Consider the following 23,780-nt stretch of genomic DNA (forward strand, 5'->3'; position numbering starts at 1 on the left):
CTAAGCTGTCAGCACAGAGCCCAATGTGGGGCTCAAACTCACGAACTATGAGACCATGAGCTGAGCCAAAGTCGGATGCTTAATCAACTGAGTCACCCAGGCGCCCCTCCTTGTTCAGATGCCCACATTGCGTGATGAGCTAGAGCTGCAGAAAGACTCAGGGCAGGGGAAATGACTGCCACCTGCAGTTCCTACTCTTGAGGGGTTGTTTGCTGCTTCTGTGGCTTTACATAAATAAAAATCCCTACAGAGCCACATTTTTACTCAGTCTCCAGTACACAAGAATCTGGTCAGAAAAATCAAAACCTAATCGTTGATGTGCTTAGTCCTTACACTTTTCAAAGGAAATAAAACTCAGCCAGTATTTTTTTTAATGTATGACAACAGCAATTGCTTTTATCTGTTCGTGTTACTGTTTCTCAGGCACATTTGCCTCCACTCTTGCATTTGAGCTTCATAAAATACCCAAAAGGTAATGAATCAGGAAGGGGAAAAATTATATTAAAAAAAAAAAAACCTGCTGACTGTAACCATTTCATATTCTGAGAGAGCCACAGAATTCATCTCAGGGGAAAATTGTTCTTTTGTTTAGGAAAGCAAGATCAATCCATTATACTTATGAAAGGGAAGGTCCTTGCTGTCTGGATGAGAGAATCTGTGTCGGAGTGAAAAGGATCATAATGAAGGCTCAGGGAGGGGACATCGCCTTAGGGGCGCCTCAGGGGCTGGATAGGGGCCCTGTGTTTGGAAAACAAGGAACTTAAGAGGGAGCTGGGGGCTGGGGGCTGGTAGGAGACGGGTTAATCGAGAACTGGGTTGGGATTTGAGCAAAAGGTGACAGGCAAGTAACCACCAAGCAAACCAATGAAGTAGGACATCTTGGGAAATACTGGAGGGCGAGCAGACTTCTCACAGGTACACAGGACAGCAGAGGATGGGGGAGGAGGTACCTGATCTGGATAATGAAGGGAAGAGTGGTCCTAGAGGGCTGGGCTACTTGAGGACAATAAGACACAACAGATATAACAGAACCAACAAATCAGCACAAAACGGGTGGGAACAGCCAACAGGAGAGCTCTGGGGCGGGGTAGGATTCATAAAACAAACAAGGGCCACAACATGGCAGAGGGGTTGGAGGGTTTTTTTTTTTAATTTCACTTAAAGGGAAATAAAAATAAAAAGCAATGAAAATGGCCAGCAAAGCACAGCAGTTCACCGAAGTGACTAGTCAAAGAGCCAGTTAGATAAAGGAGCAAATGCAAATGTGAAATGAGTTTGTTAGAGGGAAGGGGGAAAACAAAAGGAGCTTGCAGACAAGTCGAGAAGAAATGTCAGAATAAAACAAAGATGCATTAAAATATGAAAGAGATAAGTTCTCTACCTACCAAATATCTAAAAACATCTCTAGGAAACTAAGAGCAAAAGGAAAACTATTTAAATAATCAGATATATCCAATTAGAATTATAAATCCAGACAAAGGGTGTTTTATAAAAAAAAAAAGAGAGAGACAGAGATCACCCTGGCTGCCTCAGACACCCCTCCGCAAGATGGTGGCTAAGGAGACTGAAACCTCACCTTCTAGACATTAACAGCTGGGTGGTCTGTACCATGAAAACAAGGTGAAACTAGCTGCCCTGTATAATCCCCTCCAAAGCTATTAGCCAATGATCTACGATTATTTAACTCAGAAGCACTTAAGGTGACATCTAGAATTTAGAAATGAGAGGACTAAGGAACAAAAATGGATTGGAAAAGAGGGAGGAAATACTGACAATCACAATGGAGTAATTCAGTGTCAGGTTCACACTCAGGAAGGCTACTCCGTGGTTCGCTTTCAGTCATCCTACCATTCGGTCACTTTTATTCAACAACTATTTATCAAGGCTGTTCTCTGGGCAAGACACAGTGCTAGGTGTTGTTAGGAAATCCCAAAAACACAGCTCAATTTCTGACAAAATGTAAAAAGACAAATGTACAAATAACCGCACAGCTTGGGCCATACCATAAGCTACACAAAGAGTGGATTAAGTGCAACAGTTCTGGAGTCAGACAGAGAGTCAAATTACAGTCCTATCGCTAAGAGCTGGGTGACCTTAACCTCCCTCCACCTCAATGTTCTCCTCTGCCAAGGAGCATCCACATGGCAAGATATAGTGATGATTACATGAGATTATGTCCATACGATACTATAAGGCCCAATACATAATAAGAGTTCAAACAATGCCACCTATGATGATGGGGATGGTGGTGATGATGAAGAGGAGGAGGAGGAGGAGGAGATGCTGCCTGAGACACACAACTTGCTGTTGAAATAAAAAATAAAAAGACCACATCTGGCCAAAAGGACAAGGAGGAGCTTCATGAGCCCAAGCCCAAATAGAGGGCCAGGGACTAACTCCATCAATGTCTGGCAGCTCCTGGAAATGTTCAGTAATGTATCTGAGAGCAAGCAGCAGCAGGCACCATACGTGTTCTTTTCAGGAAAGCACTCAAGTCCACTCGCAGAAGCCAGCCAGCCTAGCTCCAATATCACTAACATCATGAAGACTGGAAGTGCAGAGGTTAGGAAAGAAAAGGGGATAATAATAGCTCTGTATCAACACAGTCCTGAGTCAGATGAAATCATAGTGGCATGGATACAAGGATCTCGAAAACAAATTAGCCTTTATCTGTCAAAACAATCTGGGGTGGTTAGAATTAACATGGCTCTCTCATTTGTAAACCTCTCAGCCCTGCTCCATCTCCTCTCAAGACCTCATTTCCATTCATTTTCCACAAACCCCAATCCATCCTGCCACTTTGGCTCTGCTCTGGAGAACGTCCATTTTATTATTCTGGGAACAATCAAGAACTGTTCAGCGGTACTCTGCAAAACTGGGCTCCCTATTTGGGAGTATAAATATGGCTCCCCTAAATTTGTTAAAGCGTAATACCACACTCTCCATAATCCAATGAGCCACTTTACCATATTAAAGCCTTTAAAGATTCCTACACTGTTTCAGGTTAACTCACTGTAATTCCAACAAATTTGACCACACTGGGATATACTGTTAGTTGGCCATCCAAAACTCACTCCCAATCCCATTCTTGACATGGCAAAAAACAAAACAAAACAAAACAAAAACAAAAAAAACCCAGATTTTCCAATCTCCCTTGCAGCTATGCACGGCTATGTGGTGCAACTGTGGCCAATGGAAGGTAAGGGGAAATTTGCTAAGGGATTTCTGGGAAAAACATCTCCCTTTCCAATATGCAGAAGAAAGACCTGAACCTGCTCCTTGTTTTCTGCCTTTGAGTGTGGTGGAACTGCCAGCCATCTTGTGACTAGGTGACTCACAGAGACATCCATCCAGAGCCCTGACGTCTCTGACTCACTGGAATAATGAGAGTACCCACTTACTCCTAGACTTCTTGTAAATGATCTTCATCTATTTCAAGACCTGTATTTTTTCATCTCTGACACTGGGGTGGCTCTTACAATTGTTGTTGCCTTGACATCATTGTCATTGCCTACACACAAGTGCATTTGGTTGTTATTGCCCATGGCATGACTGGACAGTTGAACTGAACTGAAACCATTCAGAACCACCTGTGGAAGAAAGATGAGTCCAGGATGTTTAAAACACATTCCACTGACACCTCTGGTAAGATCAAGAAAGTGGCAGCATCCACACTGGCAGAATGGTTATCAGTGACATGGATGAAAATCCCAGAGACAGCAGCTAGCTGTGTATTACTAATGCTCTGGAAGGTAGAGAGTGATACAGCATGGTCATAAATGGACACTGACAAGCTCAGTTGAAAAGTGATTCAGAAGAGTGAGACTCGGAAAGTGAAGAACCGAGGTTAGGAAGAAATTCAACCAATTTCTTATGCTTATGTGTTCCTTTCGATGTATGTGCAAAAATGACACACAAAAAACTCTAGGTCTAAACAAGTCTAAAAGAGTCCTTTTGATAAGTAGAAGTAAAAATTCTAAGTGGAAAAGCATTATACCTTAATTTGATTGGCAATATTTTCTTCCTTTAGGGGTCGATAACAATGTATCTTAGAAACTACCACATTCTTTTTTTAAGTAGACTTCATGCCCAACGCGGGGCCCAGCATGGGGTCTAACATGGGGCCTGAACTGACAACCCCAAGATCAAGACCTGAGCTGAGACCAAGAGTCAGACACTTAACTGACCTAGTCACCCAACTGCCCCCAAACTATTGCGTTGCAGATTCAATGCAATATGGTTGCACTTCTCAAAGTTTTGTCTGACCATCTCTACTCCGTGTCATATGCTCTCAGAAGTCTGTACTTCTATGTAGTGCCTCACACAATTATATTTAACTATTGATATTGTTTGTTCATTGTCTTCCCCTCTAGATTGTTTATTATATGTATTAGTGCAGCCTCGGTGTCTGCCACTCTACCCGATACACATTAGAAGTCAAGGAGTTGAATGAATGAACATATGGTCATTTGTTGAGCAATCCCCTCAGTAAAGTGCAGTAACAGGAAATCCCCACCCCTACCCCAGTGCATCGGCCAGGGTCCTACACCTGAAGCAGCATCCTGTTGAATAGGGACATGAGCTCTGTCCACAATGAGTATATGAGAAATGCCACAGGGCTGGAGGGAACAAAGGACAGAGAGTGAGCACTGAAGGAGCCAGACATGCCAGAGGCAACTATGCTTGACCTGTCCTTAGAGGACTTGGGTAGGTGAAGACGGGGACCAGGTGGAAAGAGAAGTATATTTCTTAGTCATCCACCACTCAGAGCTGCCACTTCATTCAATGACAGATGAGGTCTTTGCAGTTTTGTCTGCTAAGGAGATGGGGGACTGTGTTAACGGCCAAATGAGTGCATTTGTGAAAGTGCCTGCTGAAAGGTCATAAGGTTTCTTTTAAAACAGCTGGGCCAGTGGAGGATGGGGGCAGGAGTGAGACACGGTCTTCACTGCATGCCTTCTTTTGTGCTTTCAGAATTTTATACCATAAATATATTACCTTTAAGAATCATTACCATTTCGTTTTTAGAAACACTCACAGCACTTTCCCAGGATCACCTTGAGGATCCCATTTTGTAAATATAGGGCTTGCATGATGCTGACAAGTGCCATCTAGACCAAAAAAGAATGACATGAGACTATTAAAAACAAAACAAAACAAAACAGATTAGAACAGAGAAGAAGGAAGTGGTGCCTCCAGAAACTGCAATGCATTCACTGTCCATAGAGCCTTGTCTCAACTCTGTTATGAGGGGCCTTGACCAAGTCACCTTGGCCTTTGTCAGCCTTGCGTCCTCACTGGGAATTACAGCATTGAACAAGAGTCCTTTCCAACTGGAAAATTCTAAGTTCAAGAATCTGTGACCCTCTTCAGTGGCTCATTATCTGGCTCTGATTGCAATTCCAAAATAAAGGTTTCTAGAATTATTTGAAAATCTCTAGAATAAATGTTGGGTCTCCCACGGTAACTCTGATGAAGGATGAATAGATTCCAGCACGTGTGTGCAGTTTTAATTTCTTTAAAGTTTAGTTATTTTGAGAAAGAGAGGGAGAGAGAGAGCACAAGCAGGAGGGGCGGAGGGTTGGGGAGAGAGAGAATCCCAAGCAGGCTCCACGCTGCCAGCACAAAGCCCAATGTGGGCTTGAATTTACAAACTGTGAGATCATGACCTGAGCCGAAATCAAGAGTCAGACGCTCAACTGACTGAGCCACCGAAGTGCCTCATGAGCGTGTGTTTTGAAAGTCCTGTATCAATTTCTTCCCTAGCCAACACTCAGTTTAGAATATGAGCCATAGGAAAAGCTAAGAATGTGGGGGTCCTTTCATGAACCAAGGTCAGCCTACTTCAGGTACATCTGAGTCTGTCCCTAGGGCTGTCGTACCGCATGTCAGCACTGTCCTTACCAGCCCACCTCTCAGCCTACCACCATGGGAGGGAAAGGGACACATGCTCTGTCTTCCATGAAAGCAAACCTCTTACTTATAATCTGTTGTACTCTTGGCCTCTTCATCCGCTATGGTGTTATAAGCGTGTCTACCCAGTTTTTTTTATTATTGCTCATTTACATGTCGTTTGTTTTAACAGACCCACCTCGCTGCTTTCTGGGCAGGCCAACACAACATGGCCTGGTGGCTCTTTCAGGGGGCTCCTAGAACTCCCAGAAATCTCACAGAAGCGCCTCGGGGCAAAGGAGGGTAATCCATTCCTGATTATTTAATTATTTAATAGATTATTTAATCTATTTTTTTTCTGGCTAAAACTCTTAGAAAATTAGACTTCAAGAGGTAAACTGTGTCACTGAACTTCCTGAGATCTTTAATTTCTAATCTTTCCCCCAACTGGTAAGGGATGAGAAAGCCACGTAGCCAACACACTGCCAAATTCTGTATGTTTTGATGTTTTTCTTCTTTTTTAAAAAAGAAGTTTGTTTTTTTTAAGTAAACTCTACCCCCAACATGGGGCTCAAACTTACAACTCTGAGACCAAGAATTACATGCCCTACCAATGGACCCAGCCAAGTGCCCATTTTGATGTTCTTCTTAGGGGAGCAGGTGTGTTTCTGGGAAAATCTGGTATTCCAAGTAATCTGGTATTCCAAGTAAAATAATTCACCCCTAATAGGATGCCTGCCATGAGGGCCCACAGAGCCCAGATGTGACACAGCAGCTAAGCTTGGCTGCAAGCCCTTGATGAGGTCCTCTTTTCCAGGGGGACACACCAAGGCACAGGGATATCGAATATCAGGGATATCGAATGCCAGTAACTAAAGACAACAAGAATAAAGACAACAGGTTTTAGTGAGTCAGGCAACTGATAACAAAGCCACCAGCATAACCACATTCTCCACTGGTAATTTAGATTTAGTACTTCCTTCTATGTACCCTCCTCACTGACAGTTAACCTCTACAGCTACACATGCTCTACATCAATGCCAAGCAGGCTCCTTATCAACATGCTGATGAAGATGGGCAGCCTTCATTGTGACATGAAATTAGATTAACAAACAAAGGAGAAAGAAAGAGAGGACTTTTCCCACAATAGCATCAACCATCAAATTCAACTCGTTCTCCAGGCATTACACAAAGGGGAAAAAACCCAGTAAGTTAATCGCATGTTAGATGCTACCAAACTGGCACCAAAAAGAGGCTCTGGAAGGATGCTGAAGTGGGACTGGCTCTGGATTAACACACACGAACACACGCAGGTGTCGGTAGGAGAAACACCTGGTTCCGATCCAGACCATGTGCTGGCGGGCGGAGGTCACTGCTGGCCTCTCTACCCGACTGGATCAGTTTGGAGTTAGTCACACCTCTCCACGGGGTTACCTGCCCTTCTCTGAGGTCCAAAGAGGAGACAAAATGAAAGAATCGAGCCACCTGACAAAGGGGAAAAGAAAAAAAGCCATGGGCAGCAAGCCTACAAAACAGGATGGAGGGAGCCATGCTGTCTTCACCAACTCACTCCTCACTCACTCACTCACTGGCTCCAATCACTCATTTCTTCATTTATTGGCATCAAATGCAGAGGTATGTTTACAAAGCCCTGTGTGAAGCCCTCCAGAGGAACAAAGATGAACATGAAACATGATACGATCCCTACTCCCAAGGAGCTCACAGTCTAGCTGGGGCATCAAGACGCAAATGCACACAAGGCAGCAAATGACAGACATGACAAAACGTGAGGCAGGAGTTCCGGGGAGGGAGAGAGTGCAGTTGGCTGACACCCGGTGGAGGTCACACATAAGACCTCAACCTTGAGTGAAGCCAGGGCTGCGTCACCAGAGAGAATGGGGAAGGATACGATGGCCTGGTCATCCGAGTCAGGTCTGCACTCTGGTGACAGGGCTTCAGGGTCACCAGGAAGGACTCTTCACACACAGCTGATGTCCCTGCCCTGGCACATAGATGTCCACCACTAAGTCTCGGCTAGAAGCTTTGCCTTGTCCAAGCTTCCTCCTTGGAAAGGCAAAAGCCCTGAGGGGAGGTTAGTGTGGTAGTGGATTCCTTTTCTTGGGCCGGGAGGGGGGTGGTGCAGGCAAAAACAGGAGGGACGTTGCTAAAGGACAATGAGGGGGAGAAAGGACTGGGTGGGGGGAGGCACCATCCACAAGACAAATTGTTTCCGTTGTTGGTGAAAAGAGGAGCTACAGTTATATTTGCAAAAATGCCCACATTATCATAAAATGTGATGAAGCTTTAAAGAAACTGTAACTTACGGTAACATGTATTTGTGATCCAAATTCCTCCACCTAGAATGTACCATATCCTGTATTTAAGTGTTGCCCCAGCCTTGCCTCAAGGCAAAGAGGGAGCCTGCCTCAGTGGCATTGCCTTTTGTATATTAATACATCTTCTTCTTCTTCTTTTTTTAATGTTTATTTTTGAGAGAGAGAGAAAGAGAGAGAAAAAGACTGAGTGCAAGTGGAGGAGGGACAGAGAGAGAGGAAGACATAGAATCTGAAGCAGGTTCCAGGCTCTGAGCTGTCAGCACAGAGCTTGATGCCGGGCTTGAATTCATGAACTGTGAGATCATGACCTGTGCTGAAATGGGATGCTTAACTGACTGAGCCACCCAGGTGCCCCTTAATGCACCTTCTTAATTCCCAGGGATGTTTGATATAAAATGGTCACAAGAGCAGGCAGACAACCTTGAAAGTCTCCAGGGCTGTGACCAATTCAAAAATTCTCAGTGGGAAGACAATCATCTCTCAGGTACTCAGCCATGGGTTCTCAGGGGCTGCGGACATAACCCAAGTAAATAAAGGTCAGGAAATGTTAGTCTGATGTGTGGGGAGTGGGGCAGGGAGGGGGCCTGGGGATGCTTAGAGTGATTCAGAGAAAACCAGACTGGGAACTAGAAAGTCTCACTCTGAGCCCAACTTGGCCACTAACAGCTGTGCGACCCTGAGTGAGCCACTCAACATCCAGGTCTCAGTGTCCACCCCTGTGAAGTGTAGGGGGGGAGGGGCGGGGGGGTTAAAAGATGGCATCTAAGGCTCCTGCCTGCTCTAGCAACCTATGAGTTTGACATTCCTTCTCTCTTGGGGGAGAGCAGGTGCTCACTGTTGTAAGCTGACCCCAGGGACCCACTCACTGTGAGGCTGAAGTGGTAGAGGAAACAACTGTACGGAAAATGGGCCGAGAGCCATGAGGGACCTGAAGTCCAGGGCTGGAGGCGTGGCTTGCTCAGGAGAGACACAGCACTGGCAAGGGGGGTTGGGGACAAGACTGCAAGTAACAACAGATCCTGTGCTCATGCTACCACACCCCAGAGAAAAGATGGGAAGAGAGCCTAGATCCACATGAGAGGGAAATTCAGCTTCCTCTCCAGAGAAGTCTGAACTGTAAATAGATTCCCAATGCCAGCATTTGACTTGTTCCTTTTATTCTGCTCAACAGAATAATGATCAACCTCAGAGATCAAACCAACATACAGGAGAAGTGAGTAACAGGCAACCTTTATTTAGCATTTAGTATGAGCTCTGCATTCTGTGAAGTCTTTATGTCCATCGTCTCATGAGTGTTTTGTGGCAGGCACCACTGTCATGCCTATTTTGCAGGTGAAGAGGCTGAGGCTCACAAAGGTGCAGTGTAAGTGTGGGAGCTGGGGTGTTTAATCAGGCCCTGCTTACCTCCAAAGTACACGCGTGATGCGAAGTATTGCTCTATTAGCTGTGACAGCTAAAAATATGTATGTCAGTCCTTCATTCCTTTAACATTTACTGAGCACCTACTAGGGTTGAAGATAAGATATGAATTTGAGGGATGCTTGGATGGTTCAGTCGGTTAAGCGTTTGACTTCAGCTCAGGTCACGATCTTGCGGTTTGTGGGTTCAAGCCCCGTGTCGGGCTCTGCTGACAGCTCAGAGCCTGCAGGCTGCTTCGGATTCGGTGTCTCCCTCTCTCTCTGCCCCTCCCTTGCTCATGCTCTGTCTCTCTCTCTCAAGAATAAATAAACATTAAAAAAAATATATGACTTCTAATGATCACAACAGAGTGCTATATGGGGACCAGGAAGCAAGAGAACTATTCCACCTGGAATCAGAAGAAGTTTCCATGGAGATGGTGGCACTTGACCTTGAAGGGTGGACAGGATTTCAAACAGGTGGTGATGGGCAGATGAAGGACCAACAAGAGCCGAGGAAGGAAAGAGAAAAGTCTAGAAGTAGTAACGCTGGGTGCTATTTCTAGAACAGTGCAGAAGGTGGTGCTCTTGTAGGTGCAGTACAAGAGGAGCCAGAAAGGTAAGGAGAGACAAGACAGAAAGGCTGGGATGAGAGCTCAAATGGCAAAGGAGAGCAGTAGTGACTACTTGGGTGGCTACTGCAATAGTCCAAGCCAAAAGGAAGGGTGTGGAGAAGAAGGCCTGGAGAAAGGGAAGAGAGGTCAGATGGGCAGGACTTGAAAAGTAGGAAGAAGGAAGAGCATCAAAGATGGCTGAGACCTGGAGTCTGGAGGTCTGGAGGGGGTAGTGATTTCATTGTCATCAGAAAGATGGGACACAAGAGGAGGGGCAGATTCAGAGTCAGGGAAATACTGACGAAAGGTACCAAGGAGATAAAGTGAGGAGAAGTTCAGCAGAGAATCAGCAACGCTGTACTTGAGCCCCAGGCAGAGGAGCCGAACTGGGAACCAGGCATCAGGGGACACCTGAAGGTGAGAGGATCCTGGGAGGGAGAAGAGAGCGAGGTGAGGCCCTGGAGAAATCCCGCCCAACACTGCTGGGCGAGGGGAGGAGGAAGGGAGCTAGCAGGAGAGAAAAGTCTGGAAGGAGGAGGTGACTAAGGCACCACATCACCACAGCCAAGAAGCAGCTCCTCCCACTCACAGGTGATCTTAAAAACACTTGCTCAGACTCTTAGGTTCAACAAGGCTCCTCTCTGAAACCAGGAGAGCAGGCAGGCTTCCCTCTTCCCACCTGGACCCATGGTACATCCAGCTACATATAACCTCCACAGGCAAACGTGGAACAGAGTGGGGGGCAGGAGACATCCACGGGAGTTCCTGGCCCGTCCTCTGCAGCTGCCTGGTGGTGCTGTGTCTTCTGTTGTTTTACTCTCCCTAGTCATCTACCAGGTGGAGTGAGGCACCGGCCCAGCAGACACATGGGGGAAGAGGGATCCAGGATGATGCTGAGGTGTTGAATGATGAAGGTGAGCATGTAGGACCACACTGGCAAGAAGTCTTGCTTGGCTCTGCTTCAACAAGTTTCGGGAAGCTCAGCTCAGGTGCAACCTGATTTGTTTGAGAAGCTTAGATGGCAATCCTTCCAAACTCTTTCAGCAGGTTGTCCGTAACGGTTTAAATAATCTTGGTGTTTAAAACCGGTTGCCGTGGTGAAGTGTAAATATTAATTTTATGTCACACTGTCCTTGGCTAAAACAGAAGAAAGAAGGCCAACTTGATGTAACCTAGCACAATGGCTGGGAAGTATTCCTCAGCTACTTGGATGGAGCAGACATGAGGGTGTGACAGTGAAGTGAGATACAGAGACATGGAGAGGACAGCAGTCTTTACTTCTTCCTTCGAAATGCTTTCTGAGCATGAGCTGACACAGGGAAGTACTATAAAAGGAAAAGCAATACCTGCTTTCTGATTCATTGTAAACAGGTAATTTGCATCTAATTAGTATTCAATAGACAGCAAGAAAAAACAAACAAAAACAAAAATAAACGCATAGGAAAACAACTCCAGTCTGGCCAGAAGCCCCAAATCACTCATCTTATGAGCTTCTGGGAATGAGCTTCTGGTTCCAAAAATAAAGTTTCATGGTGCTTGGAAAGCAGTGTTTTTTTTCAAGCAAGAAGTTTAGATACGGCAGTGACAGATAAAAGATAAGGATCATAGGGAGAGGATTTTTTTTAATGATGCCAAAAATTGTTTCGTAGAGTTTGTTTAATTCTTAAGGCAAAATTGAGTGGGACTTTAAAAATGAACGACAAAACGGCTACAATTTGTCTCTCTGTGGCTCTAGTGCCATGTTCAGATGCTAGGCTATCCCCAAGGCTTGGCTCTCCCCTCGTGGCTGCTGACCATAACTGCAGGCAAACTGGTGGCAAATTGGGGAAATGAAGGTCATGGTGTGAAAGCTGCGCTGGGCCAAGGAAGAAGATGAAATAAAAGCAACACTATGGATGATGCTATAGGTTGAGTTTCCATCTCCCTGTTTTGCTGATGAACCTCATTTAAAGAGGTCCCACAATGCTGAGTGGGTAAGAGAGGGGTTCGGTCAAATCCAGGGCTCTGTAGGTGTAGGGATGAAATAAAGGCAAAGAGAACCTAAGACGTTTCATAGAGGACTTGGGGCAGCACTGCCCAAGAGAACTTTCTGCGATGTTGGAAACAATCTGTATCTGTGCCAGCCACCTGCTACCACAGATGCTGAGGACTGGAAATGGGACTAGTATAACTGAGGAATTGAATTTTAAATTTACTTAATTTTAATTAATTCAAATGTAAGTAGCCACACTGGACAGAACGGGACTAGAGAATCAAAAACGTTTATTCTTTAGATCAATCAACAAGGTCTGATGAGTAGCTATGAGTGCAGAACACTAAACAAGTAGACACTGGTTCTTTACTTGGTTTTTCCTAAGCAAGAAACAAAGGAAAAGAATCTAGAGCCCCTCATCTCCAAAAGCTAACAATATAATAGGAAATATTAGATTCTAGGGAGAAAAACCCACACACAATCTGGGAAAGAAGAGCCCTGAGTCCACAGAATGTCTGCACTACTTGGAGCAGTGTCTTAACCAGGTGACTTTAACAATGGTATTGGTACCGGCGGAACTGTTCTAGGGATAGGATCTCCAGGGAGAGTGAAACAACATTATTTTTCAAGTTGTGGGACAAGTAAAAAGCAAGGCTCATTTACCAGGTCTAAGAATGGGGCAGATGGAAGAGACCTAATATGTACTTCCAAGTTCAAGAGCAATAAGGTGGCCTTTCTTATTTTAAAACTTTTGATCAACTGGTTTTTCTCACTATGATTTCTCTTTCTTGTGAGAATGTATTTTGCTTATTTTAGAGACTTATTTTTATTTTTCTTAAGTTTACTTATTTTGAGAAAGACAGAGATAGAGAGAGGGAGCATGAGAAAGGGAGGGTGAGAGAAAGAGGGAGAGTAGAATCCCAAGCAGGCTCCATGCTGTCAACGCAAAGCCCGACACAGGACTCAAACCCATGGACCTTGAATCATGGCCGGAGCCAAAACCAAAAGTCGGATGCTTAACCGACTGAGCTACCCAGGTGCCCCTTTAGAGCATTATTTTTTAAAAAGGGAGAGAGATTTCCAATTCTAGTCTTAAAAAAAACCTGGGGCTCAATTTTCTCTCTAACTGAAATTACTGGCTAGGAAACACCCAACTTCGAGGCTCAGAGCCAACTCAGAAACAAGGGGCGTTTAGACCGATGGTCCCAAGAAGGGTGCCCTCAGGAATGAGACAGAGCAGTTGTCACAGAGAGAAATGATGCATCGACACTGCCCAGAGACACAGACCCTGGGGAACACTGGGGGTGGGTGGGGGGAGTTAGTCCTGGAGAGAAACTTCCCATGTGTAGTTGTGTTGTTTTCATTTTTCCAGTTCTAAGATAAAATATTAATGTTAGCATTAATAACATATTATGTGTACAGTCTTGTTTACAAAGTTTCTTCACTCCTGATAATGCAAAAATCTGGTAAACTTTTTTTTAGGGAAAGGGCTCAGGGCTCAAAATTACAAGAAAAAAAAGTATGAACTCAAAGTATGGCTACATTATGTTGTACACCTTAAACAAATATAACCTTCTATGTCAATTATACTTGAAAGAAAGAAAGAAAAATAGAAACAAAGAAACAAAGAAAGAAGCAAAGTAACAAAGAAAAGAAAGAAAAGTGTAACCAAAAGATCTTTCAAGCTCCACACTTTCCTCCTGGGGAGCCCTCAAAGTATGGGAAAGAAAAGCAGAAGATAGCGGGGAAGTGACCCTTCACCCAGTCACCTGACCCCAGCCTCCTTTTACTCTGTCTGAAGTAAGAGACAGTCTTCTAGTTCCCTCATACTCTCTTGTGCATCCATCTGGCTAAATGCGGTAGATATTGATAGTGAAAACGGATTTGTAAGTTGAGGGTGTTTTCTGGGAGGAGAAAGGCAGTCCATTTAAAACTCCAAGAGTCTTAAAATGGAGCCATGAGTCGGGTGACCTGGGTCCCTGTTTGCTTGGGATTGGGTTTGTTTGTAAGCCTGTTCCTGGTGTAATTATTCTGGTACACCTTTCACTTCCAGATGTGGCTTGGTTTGGACACTGACTTAGCAAGGTATCTTTTTTCATAAAATTGCTCTGACTATTCCCGTGGGGTTATCACCAAGGTGGTTCGGGGCTCAGCTGGGTGCAATGCACTGTGCTAGGCTCTTTGTAGCATTACAAAGAGGGAGAAGAATTCGAATTCCCATCATAATATTTCCCAAGTGGCATGAAGTCTTGAGGAAATGAAACATTTACACACACACACACACACACACACACACACACACACACACACACACCTGCCTCACTTTCTCATTCTCAAGGTTAATGCTTCAAAGAAGCTCAATCTGCTACCCAGGAATGTTAAAGAAGTTAAGTGTTCTAACCCTAATCACCTGTGCGCTTTGGGCTCTGGACGGGGCCTCAGGCAGTGACCTGTACAGAACTGGCTGTTTAAAAATTATCCAGGGAACTTGTTAAAAATAGAGATTGGGCCTACTGCCTGAGATTCTGAATCAGCACATCTGAGAATCTATTTAAAAAAAAAAAAAAAAGAAAACAAAGCTTCCCAGGTGGTTTGGACATGAAAGCCAGATTTGGACTCACTGGTGACTCATCATCCTTTGACCCCTGCCTGGAGCCATCCACTGTTGCTGTGGAAACTACTGATTTGCCCCTCAGCCAGACTGGATTTTACTTCCTTTTTTTTTTTTTTTTTTTTTAAGTCCATATCTGTTTCAAAAATAGAGGGCATTATTTTTGGAAGAGAAGATGTGTTTTCTCCCTTAAGATATTTATATTTAGAGAGGAAAAGCAAAGCCCCCCAAAAGGCAGTAAACTTTCTCATCTGAAACCAACTCAACAGGAAGCAGGCATCCTCACTACTTGAACATGACTAGAAAGAAACTAATGAGTGGTTATTTCCTGAGGCAAGTTTCAAATTGTCTGGAGCTTCCTTCTCATTTAGTTGTTGTAAGGTGCCCGGCTGGAGGCTTGGGCTCACGGGCTTCCCCGGGTGGTCTGAGGGGCTGGTGGTGGCTGGCCAAGATGGTATCAAGACTCTGGAGGCTCCAGCTTGAGGCAGACGTGGAAAAGGATGGCCCTACAGAATTACCATCAGAATACGATTTACACACACGCAGCTGTATGGCCAGGAGACCCATACTGAGCCACCCTGATAAATATACCACATTCATGCTCTGTGACCGAGCTGAGGAGAGAGCAGTGCCCATCTTTCTTCAGGCTTCAGAAGCCAAGGAGATAGGGTGGAGACAGGGGCCAACAGAGGGATTCTGGAGCTTTATGTTGCAAAGTTGGCCTGAAGACTTAAGAATTTAGCAAGTCAGAGTTCTCTTATCTTTCAGCTTAAAAAAGAAAAGCACAAAATGGTTACATCTGAAAGAGAAGGATCTTGGCATTCACTCCTCTTGGTAAATCCTGATACATCTCCTTGGGATCCCACAACGAAATGTCCCTTCCACAGATAGATATTCACTCAGATTCATCAGCTTGCCAGCCACTATTGGACTAAGACAGACACCTCACTACAGTTGTGTGTTACAGAAGGAGCTGATCCTTCTCTGAATAGGAATCATTCCCTTTTGGCATTCCTTCTCTTTTTCCCGCCTTTGTCTGCAGAACTCTCCGATTTCAGATGGACAGTACTTTTCAAACAAATGCTCAGCCCCAGTGGGTAAGTCTTTCTTCCAGAAATGCTCCTACTGTGCTTCTCTTGGCTCAGGACACAGAAAACCCAGCTTGGGCCCTTGACCCTGGCTGTCAACATGCTCCACCCCACCACCCCACTCAGAGCCCATGGAGCACCAAGGTCAGTATCAACTGACCTCTTCCAAAGCCTTTCACAAGTCTGCCTCCCTTGCCTAAAACCCTCACACCACCACCTAGGACATACAGAGTCCCTTTGCTCATATAGCTCACTCCCCAGTCAGGGTGCCTGCCCAAACACTAGCACGACTGCCTCTCCTCCATCCCCAGCTGACTATAGACCCCTATTCCACATCTGGACTGGGGGTAAGGGACTGTCACCAGGAAACCCAAGGCAATCTCCTGAATTTACTCTGAGGGGAGATGTCTACTAATCTAATTTTTCAGGGCTGAGCACATAATGAGAAATGGACACAATAAGGAGAACGTGATGTGAGAAGAAGCTAGGGAGAACACAGGGGACGTGAACAAGGCTGGATGGAAAAGAAACGGAAGTGATGCTTACATCACAATGGCCCACACAACCAGAGTTTACTTCGAACCTCCTTCAGTGTTAGTTGCGGCTGCTATGGGCATCCTCCTCCTCCATGTCTGAACTACTCACCTCCTCTGGAACCCTGGGTTCCTTCCCCCGGGTCTGCTGGGCCACACGAGCTTGCAGCCTACCCATTCACTCAGGTAGCCTCCTCACCTGGCTATTTTGAGTGTAGGTGACTCTCCCAGTGCATCCTGGGAAACTGCAGAGAAGAGCTCACTCCCTCCCTTTTCATTTTCTCTTTCTCCCAGGCCTTAGCTCCAAGTAAGTCAGAGGTTCTTAATCTGGGACCCACAATGAGTTTCAGGAGCTCCAGGAGCCTCTTAATATCACACACATCATTTGCGTGTGTGTGTATGCGTGCATGTGCACACGTGCACGCATGTACACACACACACAATTTTCTAGGGGCAAGATTCACCAATTTTTCCATCAGATTTTCCAAGGCACCCCAAAAAAGATAAGGAATCACTGACTGGTCCTGAGCTTGTCCCGTGCCAATTGCGTGTGTGCTAAGCAGGGTGTAGTAGAGGGGGTCGAGATGCTCACACGATCACAGTGCTCAGGGCCCCGCACAGTACCTTGGAAGCAGCCATCACCGCCGCTGTGGCCGCCACATTCAAGCCCCGCTTCCCAAAGTGCACAAGGGCATCGTAACTTCTGTCTTTTGCTTGGACCAGGCAATCATCGATTTCCTGTTAAAGAAAAAACAGAGGCACACTGAGTTGGAGGGTTCAAATAAATCCCTGTCCTTTCTCCTTGCTCCTGAACACTGGGTTTGGCAGCTTGGCCATTCACGGAGCCTCACTGGGACTGAAAAGTCATATGCACTTAGGGGTGTGTGTTTAGAGGGGGGAGGAATGAAGAAATGAAGAAACAAAAGAGGTACAGGGAACTAAAAAAGGAATTTTGAAAAAACAGCCATTTACTGACCCAGGAAGATTTCCTTCTAGCAACACCCTAGGATTGTTTCTAAAGTCCTCTAACCTTCCAGGGAGGGTCCAGGGGTTCTGGATGTGGACAGTCCTGCCATTCCACACACAGCCACCCTATAAGACTCCGAAGGAACTGAAGGTAGAGAGAATGCCAAGAATCAAGCATCTAACGTCAGACCTGCCACTACCTGGTTGTCAGACTTTGGCAAGGGTTTAGCCTTTTGAAAAATGAGGACAGTGATAGTACCTAATGGGGAGAACTCCTGGAGGGTTACAGGAGATCATTCCAGAAAAGCATCTAACACAGCAGCTGGTTTCAACTGAGTGAGAACCACTAACATCCTCCTTTCTCAAGGGGGTCAGACCCTTGCAGCTCTAAAATTCTATTATTCTTAAGGAGTGCCTGGGTACCTCAGTCAGTCCAACTCTTGATTTCAGCTCAGGTCATGATCTCACGGTTTGTGAGATCAAGCCCCATATAAGGCTCTACACTGACAGCACGGAACCTGCTTGGGATTCTCTCTCCCTCTCTCTCTGCCCCTCCCCCTGCACGCGTGATTGTGCGCTCTCTCTCTCTCTCTCTCTCTCGCTCTCAAACTTTACAAAATAAACTACAACTCTGCTATTCTGTAACTATTAAATACTATATCCAAATATCTCTCCATGTAAGATACTGAGGGGAGATATTAGGACATAGAAAGTGATACCAGCACTATTTTTGTTGATAAGGGAGATCATTTTACAGATAATGAAATAAAAGCAGAGATGAGAAGTCACCCAGCATCATCCTCAGGGTAAGGGGGAGGTTGGAAAGAGGACTGAAGTCTCTCTCCTTCAAGGATGAAAATAATGGTTTGCTTGAGATCTGCTTCAACACTGGCTTATTCTTGTTTGGTTGGTTGGTTTGCGTTGTTACCACTGTTATAAGAAAACAGCTGTTTTGTAACTCACAGTAGCTCATATTTCGGAGTTCAGTAAGACAGTGACACCTGGCCTCAGGCTCATTTGAAGTGCATTTCCTTTGCTTTGAGGCATAACGTGGGAGAGTCAACCCCTGTGCATTCCTGGTTTAAGGCTTCCCCAGGAAGTCACCACACTAAGTTTTCATTGTGACCCCTGACTGACTCTGGTAGGGATTCTTGGCAGCTCTTAAGTCAGCCACCTTCACTTCAATGGAAATCAGATTGGTGGCTTCAGGGTGAGCCCAGCATCTGGGGAAGGGGAAAGGGAAATGGAAAGCGTAGGGATCTGACAACCAAGGGAAGAGAGAGATCCTATTCCTCAAAACCCACCCTTCTGAAACAGGCAGTGCTGTATCCTAGTTCCTAAAAGGGTTTTCAGAAATGTCCATAGTAGTTTGCTCATGCAATGAATATGTTCCCCCAAAACCTCCCCCAAGAAATCCAAAGTACTCAACTTTCAGAGACAATAGAAATTTATATACAAAGCCACATACAGTGCTCCTACTTTATGATAAAGAATCATATCCCAATTAGTTCGGAAGGTCATGTAACATAATTAATAAGTTATACAATGCTGGGCTTAATAATTCCACCCTTGGCAATTTATCCTAAGAAGTCAAAAGAAGAAATTAAACTCTCTGTACTGTGGTGTTCATGAATCATCAATCAAGATCAAGTACGAATGCATTATGTGCAAACATGTTTAAGATCTCAGAATATAAATATTGCATGTATGTTAAGTGTTTTTGTTTTTATGCATTTGGGTTTTTCTTTTTTTTTGTTGTTCACTTAAAATTTATTTTAAAGAAAGGTTTAATAGACTGGTATGCATTAAAAAAGAAGTTACCAAAACAAATTAGTGAGACAGAGGTGATGGGTAATGGACTTTGCATTCATTATTGTATGAAACCTTAAAAGAAAAAAAAAACACTATAGAACAATCCACTGAAAGCAAATCCAGCAAATTAAGTTCAGTGGAGATATTAAACAAAAAATCATTTTACAGACAGTGACATTATATTAGAAGTAGCTTAGAATTGAATTTCTTTTTAAGAGATAGAAGTTGTAATTCTTACTTGAATTCTTACTTATTACTGACCCTTTCCTGCAAATTTCCCATCTTATTTTTCCCATCTCTGACATTAGATGAATCTATATTTTCATTGCAAAGATGTTTGTGAAGTACTTTGATGCAAAATAAACACAAAAGGTAAACAGCATAAGCAAATTATTATGACTATTCTCATTAGTACTTACAACTGATAATTACATAAACAGGAGGGATTCCCTCGGTAACATATATTGTAACATGAAACAGAGCAAACACTGTATAAGAAATTTATTATCTTCCAGTCTCTGTTGGTAACTACCTACGTAAAAGCTCAAGGCATTTAATCTCTTTATGCCTCCACTTTTCTATGTTAAGTTTTAAAAGTGATTTTTAATAGTCTATGTAAAAATCAGATCTATAGAAGGACAGGAGCTGAGCATGATAAAAGGAAGGAAATTCAGTTTGGGGAGCTGAATTATGAGCAAATCTTTTGTTGTCTTTTGTTGCAAGGCATGGAAATGTTTTTCAGCAAGGAATGATAAATTTTTTGGAGGATTTCACCACTATTTCTAAACATGTCAAAAAATAGATTAAAAAAAGAGTAGAAGGAACAAATTGTTGGGGGGCAAATAAGGGACAATCTAGGGTCCCCTATAATAAAACACTCTGTCCTTTTTACTTATCACTTTTTAAATTTTTTACTCACTGGAAGGAGTGACAAAGGCTAAGCAGCATAAATTACCTTTTCTTTTGAAGACAGCGTGGGATGTACAAACTTCCTGTATAGGAGGCTGGAGCCTTTTGTGTAGGGAGACAGCAGCCAGGCGACAAATGCTATTTTTAGTTCATAATAGAATGGAAACCTGAAGAGAGATGAGAAAATACACATTCTGTTAGGTTCTCGGCAACACTGCTCTGGACCTATGAAGGACAGGCCCAGCACCTCTTGTGCCTGCCCATGGCTGCGAGGCTCCCAGATTCCTCTTTTCTCCACCCATGAAGGCGTGTGTACACTTGCAAATACAGAGCAGAAGCCCAAGACCTCTTTTTAAGATTTTATTTTTATTTATTTCTAATTTTTTAATGTTTGTTTATTTTTGAGAGAGATAGAGTGTGAGCAGGGGATGGGCAGGGAAAGAGGGAGACACAGAATCCGAAGCGGGCTCCAGGCTCTGAGCTGTTAGCACAGAGCCCAATGCGGGGCTCAAACTCACATACCGTAAGATCATGACCTGAGCCAAAGTTGGACGCTTAACCAACTGGGCCACCCAGGCGCCCCTGACGATTTTACTTTTTTAAGTACTTTCTATACCCAACATGGGACTCAAACTCACAATCCCAAGATCAAGAGTCACGTGTTCTACTGACTGAGCAAGCCAGGCGCCCCTGTAAGGCTTCTTTTGAAAGTTAGTTCTTGTTTTCATTTTTTGCCAAACCAGCCAGGGATCCAGGTTTTCTCCAGCCATCACCCTGCGGGCCATGCCTGGCAACAGCCCATGCTTCCTGTAGGGTTCTGCTTGTTTAGATTGGTGCTGGGGCTCTGGCCACAGCCTGCAGGTTCGGAAGGCCATGGTCTCCTGTGCCCTACCCCCAGTCACTCACTCTTCACTTGTGGCCAAGAAGGCACCAACACCTGAAGGCTTTATAACTGGGAGTAACTGACAAAGAATCTTCAGACTGAGAATAAAAGCCTCCCCTTCTTGGCTGGGACAGGAGCTGAATTCTTGCCACCAAAAAGGATGCTACTCACCCTACTTAAGTGGACAGCAGGCAAACAGAGCTTGGTCTTTTTGGTGCCAAAAGAAAGAAGGGCTCGGGGTGCAGGTAACATACAACTTCAGAGTCTGAAGTCCTGCATCCTGTTCATTTATGCATCACAGAAACGCTTACCAGCACCAGCAAGTGTCCGCTCGCACTGAGCACTGTGTAGACAAGGGTGAATAAAGAAGGCCTGATCCTTGCTCTCTTGGCGCTTTTAGTCTAGTGGGAAACAGACAAGACTGTCTTGTATCCTTGGAACTGACAGTCGAGTCAGGGAAAGAGATGGATCAAATGATCACAAATAATATAGAATAGCAACCTGAGATGTGTGCCATAATGGGCCTCTGCCAGCTCATGGGGTACCTTTGTGTATATAAGAAAAAGCCAGCCCCTCGACTAGATGCAGACCTGTGAGCACATGACTGGTGAAGGGGCCTTCATTTGAACTTCAGCCCCACTTGCCACCGTGGCCAGGTATCTTGCTCTATGAACAACCTGTGCAACAACACTTGGCCGTCCTGACGTGTACTAATATCACGTCTTTTTATTTTCTGTATTCCGATGCTTTGACATTTTGGGGCCTTGCTGCCTCTGGAGAGGGTGCCCCTCCCGGAATTAGCCAATTCCTAAAGATAGGAAACAACTCACCCACAAGCAAGCCTTTCATATGCAAACCGACCAATCCCTTACCCCACCACGTCTTTTGTGAGCCCTCACACTCTGGGCCACTCTCCAGCTGTTTTCACCACCCCAGGGCCGAGGTCCCAGCCACCAAGGGACAGCCTCTACACCCCAGGGCCCACTGAAATTATTCAGTCGAGCTAATCCTAAACATGTTTACCCTGCCTTGGCTGCTCCTTCCATGGAAACCACAATAAAGGTTCTTGCCCACACTTCCTACTTTTCTGCCTCTCGACTGGCCTCATGGTGTGCTGTGCCTCCAGTTTCTAGGGATCTATGATTTTAGCAAACTTCTTCATGACAGTCATCTCAGCATCATGTGTTTTACCACACCTGATTAAAACAAATCCCTGGTACCCTTAAAACATGATGCTCTGAGGGAAAAGGACACCTGTGCTAGTCTGAAAAATCAGAAAAGTAAACTCCTCCTAGGTACCTTCCGTCCACCCCCCCCCACCCCCCGCCACACACAAAAGAGCTGAAAATACAGAGCAATTTCTGGCAAGTCAGTTCAGCAGAGCCTTCAGCTCTCACACAGACCCCAAAATCAGCAGATCCACCTACTCTGCTTTCCTCATCCAGGTCCCTGGCCTGCCTTCTTCTGCCTCTGGCAGGCTCTTCCGGAATATTCCCTCAGCAACTCGAGGACACTGTCATGTCAAGATTGTTTAATGTTTCACAGCCGTCACAGATAAGAGGCTGAAGGAACAGAGGTGTGATTCTCCCACATTTGAACACTCTAGTGATTAACATTAGAGGAAATTTTATCTTGGAAACAAGTATTTGCCAACCCCAAGGGGAAAGCAAGCTCAGGCATCAACACAAGACACACACATAATCCCAAGGGATCTGTCACATGGCAGTGCTTTTGTTGTTTATGTAAAAGATGTGTTTTTTAAATAGGTAATGCATGAATATATAGTTTTAAAAATGCAAATATCCGGAAGAGCATACAACAAGGAATCTTCTTCCATTCCCAGACCTTTGTCCCTTTTCCAAAAGCAAAAACATTATCAGTAGTAAACTTCAGATGCCTAAGACATAACATCATGTGGGTATATATGACTCCTTTAGCACCCCCTCATCCATACACATTAACATCCTATAATCCCCCCCTCCCCCAATTAACAGTATACATTGGGAATTATCTCAAACTGCCCCTGGAATTATCACACCAGGCCCAGGCCCTTGTCAGGTATCGTAAGGGTCTCCCAGTTGAGCCCCTCAGACCCTGGGTGTCCCAGCCGCCTTGGGCTCACTTGGCTCTACCAATGAAATCGCCACCAACCAGGTCACTTTCCACCGGACCTCCACAGTCCCAAGCCTTCACCAAGAAGGGGAGAAGGACCCTGCTCATTCCTTAATGATTGACCCTTGAACTGTCCTGACCTCTAGGATGTACTTGCCTCCCCAGATACAGGTGCACAGCTCTGCGGTGTGTGTGAGAGGTACAGACTCCCACCCTTCAATGTTATACCTTCACACTCATGAGGGCCAGCTGTCTTCTAAGAGGGTTGGACAAGTGATGGTATTGACAGAATACATGCAATTCATGTGTATAGAGAATTCCTGGAAGAAAACACAAGTAACTTTTAACAGGGGTGCCCCTGGGGAGAAGGACTGAAGGCCGGGGAGAGGAGGGACTCACTTTCTGGTGTACTGTTTCAATTTCATTTTGCCATGTGATGCTGTATTCTATAATTGTTAAAAAACTAAATGAAATCACCTATAGAAATTGTGAAGCAAGCCACCATCTACCTCTTCTGTGACCATATACAACTGCTGTTTACATCAAGATAGAAAGTTAAAAAGAAAGAAAAAAAAAAAAAAAAGAACTATGAAGAGAGAACTGCCCCGGGGAGGGTGGAGAGAGAGGAGTGCGGAGGAGTGAGGAGTGAGGAGCA

General features: G+C 44.8%; 1 protein-coding gene across 1 annotated transcript in view; it reads right to left on the reverse strand.

The window, feature by feature from the left end:
* REEP1 (receptor accessory protein 1) overlaps positions 1-23,780 on the reverse strand; it is a 56,988-nt gene that overhangs the window by 13,667 nt on the left and 19,541 nt on the right. Inside the window, exons 6-7 of the mRNA XM_039252615.1 lie at positions 20,177-20,297; positions 17,068-17,181 (exon numbers count right to left, since the gene is read on the reverse strand). Coding sequence (XP_039108546.1) covers positions 17,068-17,181; positions 20,177-20,297 — 235 coding nt within the window. The remainder of the gene's footprint in view (positions 1-17,067; positions 17,182-20,176; positions 20,298-23,780) is intronic.

Source organism: Hyaena hyaena, unplaced genomic scaffold, assembly GCF_003009895.1.
Source record: "Hyaena hyaena isolate Hyena2069 unplaced genomic scaffold, ASM300989v1 scaffold_421, whole genome shotgun sequence".
NCBI classification, from domain to species: Eukaryota; Metazoa; Chordata; class Mammalia; order Carnivora; family Hyaenidae; genus Hyaena; species Hyaena hyaena.